The sequence below is a fragment of the Priapulus caudatus genome, unplaced genomic scaffold (assembly GCF_000485595.1).
Source record: "Priapulus caudatus unplaced genomic scaffold, Priapulus_caudatus-5.0.1 Scaffold241, whole genome shotgun sequence".
NCBI lineage: Eukaryota > Metazoa > Priapulida > Priapulimorpha > Priapulimorphida > Priapulidae > Priapulus > Priapulus caudatus.
Genome location: NW_014577302.1, coordinates 76,591 through 84,849, shown reverse-complemented (window position 1 = coordinate 84,849; position 8,259 = coordinate 76,591). Strand labels below are relative to the sequence as shown.

At 45.6% G+C, this 8,259-nt stretch overlaps 1 protein-coding gene across 1 annotated transcript; it reads right to left on the bottom strand.

Annotated features, from left to right (window-relative positions):
* Positions 1-7,264: 7,264 nt before the first annotated feature.
* Positions 7,265-7,837, bottom strand: LOC106807898 (ensconsin-like). Its single transcript, XM_014810405.1, has one exon. It carries the CDS (start codon positions 7,835-7,837, stop codon positions 7,265-7,267), a length of 573 nt encoding a protein of 190 aa, XP_014665891.1.
* Between the last annotated feature and the right edge of the window lie 422 nt (positions 7,838-8,259).

Here is an 8,259-nt window from a genome sequence, read left to right as displayed (position 1 = left end):
CCTGTCTCACTGCCGCTGGTGTGGTATATGATTATGCCGGGTGAATGCTATATGCGCCGTCGATAGTGTAACATTAGTCTGTGTGTGGGCTGTTACCAAATGCGTTCGCAGAATGATATTAGCGTTGCTACATTTCCCCCTAGGCCGGGAAGACAATGACCCATTGTCACTGCAGCTCCGACTGCTCTACTAAATAGGGTGTAAAAATTCCGTATGAAGAGCAACGGTAATGTGATGTACGGTAATGTGAACGGTAACGGTAATGTGATGAATGAAGGGGTAGCCATAGTAGGTAGAAGATGAGCCGTCAGCAGTGATTAGGGGAATGTAAGAAATTCCCTTGAACTTTAGAACAGTAATATTCGTAAACAAGATGACCCTTAAAATGAGAAAAGCACGGAAGCCTAATAATAATAATCATAATAATCATGTGCAGTAACAACAATAAGACGCAAACCCAAATACAAGAAAGTTAGCGCGTACCATAGAGGCTTGCAAAATGAAAATTTAAGCGCATGTGCAGGCCAAATTTGTGGTAACGGCAGTGAAAAGTGCAACCGTATAATCAATTAATCCGGATCAACGCCCGAGAAACTACGGCAGTGCTAACACAATATATAATCATATGCAATGCATAAATATTACATGACATAGAAAATAAATAAATAATACTTGATTTTCGACAATTGATAAACAATATCTTGACATAGATAAGCCATATCTTGACAAATAGATAAGCAATATCTGGCACTAGATAAGCACTATCTTGACAATAGATAAGCAAGATCTTGACAATAGATAAGCAATATCTTGACACTTAACAGGTAATAAAGACGTAAACAAATAGGCAAAACAGGAAGGCATGATTCTGGGCGCTTTACGTTAGCTGCTGATTAACCGCGCACTATATTCATACTCTACAAAATAAGTAACGATAAAGTACGATCACCATACGAGTCAGAACTTCAACACATTTGGCAGTAAACATTTTGATATCGCTGCAATTACTTTCACTTTTGCGTCTTTTTATGCTGTAACGTATAATAGGCTACAATACAACATATGCGCGTACTTCGCATTGCTGAATAGCGTATTAACATTTCGTATCATTATGAATATCGTATCATTATGAATATCGTATCATTATGAATTGAATATGAATAGTATCATTATGAATATCGTATCATTAGAACACGCGCACGATTATTCGCGGGTTTCGAGTGGTGATCCAGCAGGGCAGCCCGATTAATTACCAGATCACGATTACGGCAATACTGAGTGGGACCTGACAACGTAGCTTTGTTCAACTTCACACACGTTAATACAATGCAACGATCATACACATCATATATCGGCCAAACAAAAAACCGCAAACTGATTATATTTCAAGATTAAATGTCTTAGGCCTATATCAAACTGCTAATTGAAGATGTGTTTATCAGTCTGACAAATGGTGTAAACGTACCGTTACGACAAATTCAAAAAAGCGATGACAAATTTTACCCTAACGTTTCACGCAAAGATTACACCAATAAATACTACAATGAACGAGGCAATACTAACACGTCCCGTAGGCTGTGAAACATCGTATATCGGCAAAATGGTTGCGTACTCCAGGCGTGAGCTTCAAGACAAGTATAATATGCACTTTCTTTGGTATTCAATAGGAGTAATGGATCAGGAAGGGTATGGTTGGGTGGTGGGCGGGTGTTCTGTGCTCTAGGTGTCCATTCCCTCTGTGCTATCCTCGGCGATCATAACTTATACCGTGACACCTAAACGCGAACGATTACCCCCCTCAGGTTGAATCTCGTAGTTCTGCTAACGGGCGTAAATCTACCTGTGCCCCTACCTCACTAACTCTCGCTCTCTGTCCACGATTCTGTTCGTGGCTACCTCAGCGAGTCCAGAGGGCGTATATCCGAGGCCCTTGCATTAACATGTGCGCTTCTACGTAGCAGCTCGACTTATTCCCTTACGACTATAATGCGTTGTCTCGGGAATTCGGGCATTCTACGCATTTCAGAAACTGCGTAACCCGAAATCAAGACCCTTTACCACGCTGTCCAGTAAAGGTTTAATAACTTCACGTCTTACACATGCCATCGTTTCCATTGGTAAATCAGGCATGGCTAACGTAATAACATAATAGGATGTTGAGGGTGGTGGAGGGGATAGTGCGGTAACAGTTATAGGTGGAGAAAGTGCTGTCTCGCTAAGTTTACGCTCGACCTTTCAAGCTAGTTTAATACGCAATCTATTTATGCCGACACAAGAAATTGTTTCACTCACCCGCCTCGAACTATCTCCTTGATCGTTTGTTGTCTTTTCCGCGGATATCTGGCTATATTGTCGCTGTCCGGCATCAGCTATTTCTGTCTTCCCTGCGTGTAGCTGACTCCGGCCTCCGTATATGTAATGCTTGCTTGCGACGGCCGTCGATCGGATCCGCGTGCGGTCCGTTGCAGCGTGATAGCATATGGTAGCAATTAATGTTTTGCTGCCTCGATATGTGAATCGGCGTTTTTCTGCGTCGTCCCTGCTTCTTCCATAGCCAGGTCGTACAATTGCGAATGTTCTGGCTCTATACTGCGCTATTTGCAGCTGCATATCACTGTCCCATGCATTTCCATACATTTTGCGCGTATGGCGAAACTCTGCATAACGAATGTCACAATCTTCTTCTCTCCTCTTCTTCATCTTCTCTGCTCTTCTTCCTCCTTCTTCTTCTTCTTCTTCTCTTCTATCTTACTCCTCTGCGTTGTCCTTACTCAGTTTTCTCTTGACCTTCGTGCATCGTATAAGTGGTTAGTTCCTTTTGTTGTGTTTCGAATCCTGTTCGTCGAGAAATTGTTGGCGCATCCTCGTGCAGTTCAGTGTAACGGCGTGAATCGTATAGCGTAGCACCCCGCGTTGTTTCGAATCCTGGTCTACGGCCCAATGTAGCCGCTGGGTATTCTTGCTGCCAGACAACTGTGCGCTATAGCTTGCGTGCTTGTGCGCCGTGTAATTGCTTGACTAAATTTACAAATACGATAATAAAATGAGAGTAGACTGATGTTGGTTACAACTGCCTTTCAACTGTAATATTCATACTCACAAAACACACACACTACACACTACACATAGAATCTAGCAACCGAGGACTGTGAACATAAGAACCTAAGAACCTAAGAATCTCAGCCCCGTCTCTTCCGCGCGAGCTCTTTTATACCCCTCTTTTGTAAAATGAGCCGTGAATTCCTTACCAAATATGTCTTCTAACCATCACTGCTGGCTACAAGGAAGGCATAGGTACGACGTAGGTAATGACGTAGGATGTCGCGCTAGATTTACAAACGGGCGGTCATCAGTCTTCCTGGAAATATCTTCATTCCGGCCAATGTGCATATTTCAGGGTGGAACAAGCTGTTTAGCAGCTGTGGTTGAAACCAAGTTCTGCTAATGTGTTGTTTTGTTCTTTGCCGACTGTTGCCCAAACTAATGTAGTGATCGGCCACGGTGTATATTTAAATGTTATTCATTGCAAATTGACACGTACGATTGGACAGTGGCCGCCAACACGTGTATCTAGTTTGTAGCCGAGCTAATGTTGTTTACTGTGGAACTAATTTTAACATGTTTGTGTGTGTCCACCAGATAAATCCGTCTTCACTGCCGCTGGTGTGGTATATGATTATGCCGGGTGAATGCTATATGCGCCGTCGATAGTGTAACATTAGTCTGTGTGTGGGCTGTTACCAAATGCGTTCGCAGAATGATATTAGCGTTGCTACAGGATAACAAGTAAATAAATAAAACAATAATTAGAATAGAATATGAAGGGAAAATTACTCGGCCAGGCAGCTGACGTAAAGTCGGCCTAAATGCGGCACGGCGTGTAAACAAACGGCCGGTACGAAGCAGAACTGACGCGTACAAACCAGTAAATAAGCGATGCCAGCTGGAATACTCCTGCTTAAAGTACTAGGGGAATGGGGAAAAAGCACGTGACCAGGGAGCATTGCTGCAACCGAGGCGTATATAAGGCGGCCGAAAAGCCGTAGAAAGCAGAACGTGCCGGGCAGGCAGCAGCGCTAGCGGAGAACCCAGGATCCTCAGGAGAACCAGGAGCCCTGCTTGCCTATAGGAGCACTCAGGAGAACCAGGCGACCTGCCTTGCCTTAGGAGCACTCAGGAGCCCCAAGGCGACCTGCCTTGCCTATAGGAGCACTCCGGAGCCCCAAGGCGACCTGCCTTGCTCATAGGCTCATAAGCCCTAGGATAAATAACAGAACAGAGGCGCGCTAAACTGCCTCATAGGCTTATAGCCATCGGAGCACTGTAGGAGACCCAAGACATGCTTGACTGCCTCACAGGCTCTAAACCCTAGGATAAATAACAGAACAGAGGCGCGCTAAACTGCTCATAGGCTTATAGCCATCGGAGCACTGTAGGAGACCCAAGACATGCTGACTGCCTCATAGGCTCATAAGCCGCTAGGATAAATAGAAGAACAAGGGCGCGCTAAACTGCCTCATAGGCCCTAGGATAAATAGGAAACTACGGCCGGAGCACTGACTGCCTCATATAGGAGCTCATAGCCAGAATATCATTAGGATTACGGACGCACCCCCCCCCCCAGACGAGGAGAGCTGACCCGATGGGGGGCGGCACGACCAATAGGAGCACTCACACGGGAGAAACACTGACCCAGTGTAGGAGAACTGGGGGCAGTCACCCGGGAGCAGACGACCGAGCACAGTTTACCCTCCGGAGAAGCAGAAGATAGAAAGACAGAGAAGAGAAGAAAGAAGATAGAGGTGTGATTATGTATACCTGCTGTTATGATGAAACCGGTCTGATCTCCTGATACCAGGACACCAGGTGGTCGCTTCCCTTAAATAATTGCAAAAGCAACTGTGCACCTCGCCCACAAACATTGCTGTAAAACTATCTTATGGTCGCTCCTGGGCTTAGTGCGTAAGTGCCATCCACACTGCAAAGATGTTGAATGTTATTTCTACAAAAGCAGGATTAACCAGCCTTATAAACAAACACTAACAACAAATCACCATATACATAATATTCTTACGTACACCAAGCAATCCCGCATCTCTGACTTCTTGAAGTCTCACCTCCTCACAGCACCCTACAGCTTTTTCTAATGTATCATATGAGTAAACATCCATCAAATCAGTTTATATTCGCAACATGAATCGAATTTAAAACAATTGCAAATAATTATATCACCAGTAAAGTAATAACTGATACACGAGACAGTTAATCACGCATTCATAAACAAAATACAGATTTATAAATGCCTGCTATGAAATTGTTGTTACGCAAAATAACACAAGTTCTTGCTGTTGTCGACTATTTGCTTTTGTTATCAATGACTTACAACGAAGCATTCGCTGCGACTAATTATAGCGCATTCAATGTGTTGATATCAATATATGCTGTAGTAGAATATACACACCTTACAGCGGATAGCATTGACGAATGCTATCACATATATACATGTTGGAACGCGTCGACCCCACCGAACCGTAAGCGCCACTGATATTCGTGCTAATATGTGGTCGGCAATGCCAGTGATGTTTGATGTATGATTGGTGTAAAATGCAAAACCGCCAATTAACAATTTGTTTATGCTATGTAGAAATTAGCATTTACCTGTGGTGCATTCGGTTCACTTGCAACCACATCTTTTCTACGGGTTGTTTAACATTAATGACATTAAAGTTGGGAACACTCCTAATGGAGTATCACCCTACTCAGGGGCACAAATCCAGGTGGGGACAGGGAGATGTGCCCCCCCACGAATTTTTAGAGCGGGGACATCATATTGTAGCAACGCTAATGTCATTCTGCGACCGCATTTAGCACCAGTCCACACACACAAGCAAATTGACAGCGGCGGAGCAGGCACCCGGCATAATCATATACCACACCAGCGGCAGTGAAGACGCATTTATCTGATGGACACACACCAACATGTTGAAATTAGTTCCACAGTAAACAACATTAGCTCGGCTACAAACTAGATACACATGGTGGCGGCACCACTGCCCGTGTCAATTTACAATAAATGACATTTCAATATACACCGTGGCCGTATCACTACATTAGTTTGGGCAACAGTCGGCAGAGAACAAACAACACATTAAGCAGAACTTGGTTTCAACACAGTAAGAACCTAAGAACCTAAGAATCTCAGCCCCCGTCTCTTCCGCGCGAGCTCTCTTATACCCCTCTTTGTAAAATGAGCCGTGAATTCCTTACCAAATATGTCTTCTAACCATCACTGCTGGCTACAAGGAAGGCATAGGTATGACGTAGGTAATGACGTAGGATGTCCGCTAGATTTACAAACAGGGCGGTCATCAGTCTTCTGGAAATATCTTCATTCCGGCCAATGTGCATATGTTCAGGGTGGAACAGCTGTTTAGCAGTGTTCACAGTCCTCGGTTGCTAGATTCTATGTGTAGTGTGTATAGCTTGCGTGCTATGTGCGCCGTGTAATTGCTTGACTAAATTTACAAATACGATAATAAAATGAGAGTAGACTGATGTTGGTTACAACTGCCGTTTCACTGTATATTTCATACTCACAAAACACACACACTTGTAGTCGCTGGGTAATTCTGCTGCCAGACAACTGTGCGCTATCCTTTTAACCTGTATTTTATTATAGCTTGACCTTTCCTTTATTTAATTGTGCATATTGACTTCTTAAGTGGAATTTGGGTGTCACCTGGTCTTCCGATCCAGGTTTTGAGTTATTCCAAAATGGCCGCGCCCTGTCGTGTGTTGTGGTTTAAAACAGAGTGTTCGGTGTAACCGAAATCTCTACACTCCCCCTTTCTTCCTCTAGCATCCGCCCTCGGATGCGGATTACCCGTTTTTGGCTTCTCCGTAATTTATGCGATGAAGAGTTGTTTGAAAAGATAATACTGATTTATTTACGGGTTCTAAAACTACAAAAAAAATCTCAAGGATATCAGGTTATATATAGATATAAATGTTTCAACGGAAACAGGTTATATAGGTTTCTTAACAATAAACATTTCAACGGGACAAGGGTTATATATGCTTTTTAACAATAAATATTTCAACGGGACAAGGGTTATATATGCTTTTTAACAATAAATATTTCAACGGGATATGGTTATATATCTTTCTCACGTTTTATAAAAATAAAAAAACAGCTGGTTATACCCGTAGGTTCTATCTATCGCCTGGTGCAGACCATACCGGGGAAGGAGCCAATTTAGGTCCCTTACAGTTCCTCGTCCGATGACGTCTCTCCCGGACTAGAGCTCAGCATGAGGTCCTGGTCTAATGCCGCTCCTGAGGTTCGGCTCCCGGTGGCGCGATATTGCCTTTTGAGCTGCCGGACTATCTCGCCGGCTGTGACTGGTCGAATGGCACACCACCTTTCCTTGTCCTTCCTCAGCTCCTCCACATCTTTCTGCAATGCGGCTTTCTCTTTTTCCAACTCCCCTTCCTTCCGCCTGACTTTCTCCCACTTTGTCCTCTGCTCCTCCTGCTCCCTCTTCTCGATCGTGAGTAATTCCGCGAGGTGTCGCTCCTCTTCCTCAACCCGGAGCATTAGCTTCCTCCATTCCCGGCGCATTTCCGCGAGGCGCTGAGTGCTCATGGCGACACGGGCGGCGGTGCTGGCCTTCGGTGCGACGGGTATGGGGTTCCGGGCGACGTCGGCGGTGGTGCTGGGTTGTGGGGCGGCGGGAACGTGGCTCCGGGCGATGTCGGCGGCAGTGCTGGGTGGTGGGGTGGCCGGCAGAGGACTCACTATGGCGCCCACTTCCCAGGCGAAGGGCCGAACTGGCATGGTGAGTACATCTTCCGGTTCGGGGTGCTCCTCTGCCTCCCTCTGGGAAGAAGGCCAACTCCTTTGAGCTTCCTCATACCGTTGGCGCTAGGCTATCCGCTTGGCCTCCTCCCGTTCTCTCTTCCTCTTCTCCTCTTCCTCCCTCTCAAATCGCGTTCTCCTCTCGAGTCTGATCCTCTCGTTCCTTTCCCTTCGGTCCCTCTCCTCTTCCTCCCTGCTTCTCCCCGATTGCCTCCTTCCCTGGCTCCCGACTGCCACCGATGGTTGGTCCTCGTCCCTCACTTGGCGGGGCAGTCCGAAGGTTGCCTGGCTCCTTCGGTTGGCCACAGGGACTCCTGAAGGGGTTTCCCTTCGTGGTGTGGGTCTGGAGTTGTACCATGGTCGTCCAACTCCGTTGTACGGCCAGTTCCTCCGCCCTGGCT

Excerpts from the sequence above, each read along its gene's own strand:
- LOC106807898 (XM_014810405.1), bottom strand. The coding sequence starts at position 7,837 with ATGCCAGTTCGGCCCTTCGCCTGGGAAGTGGGCGCCATAGTGAGTCCT.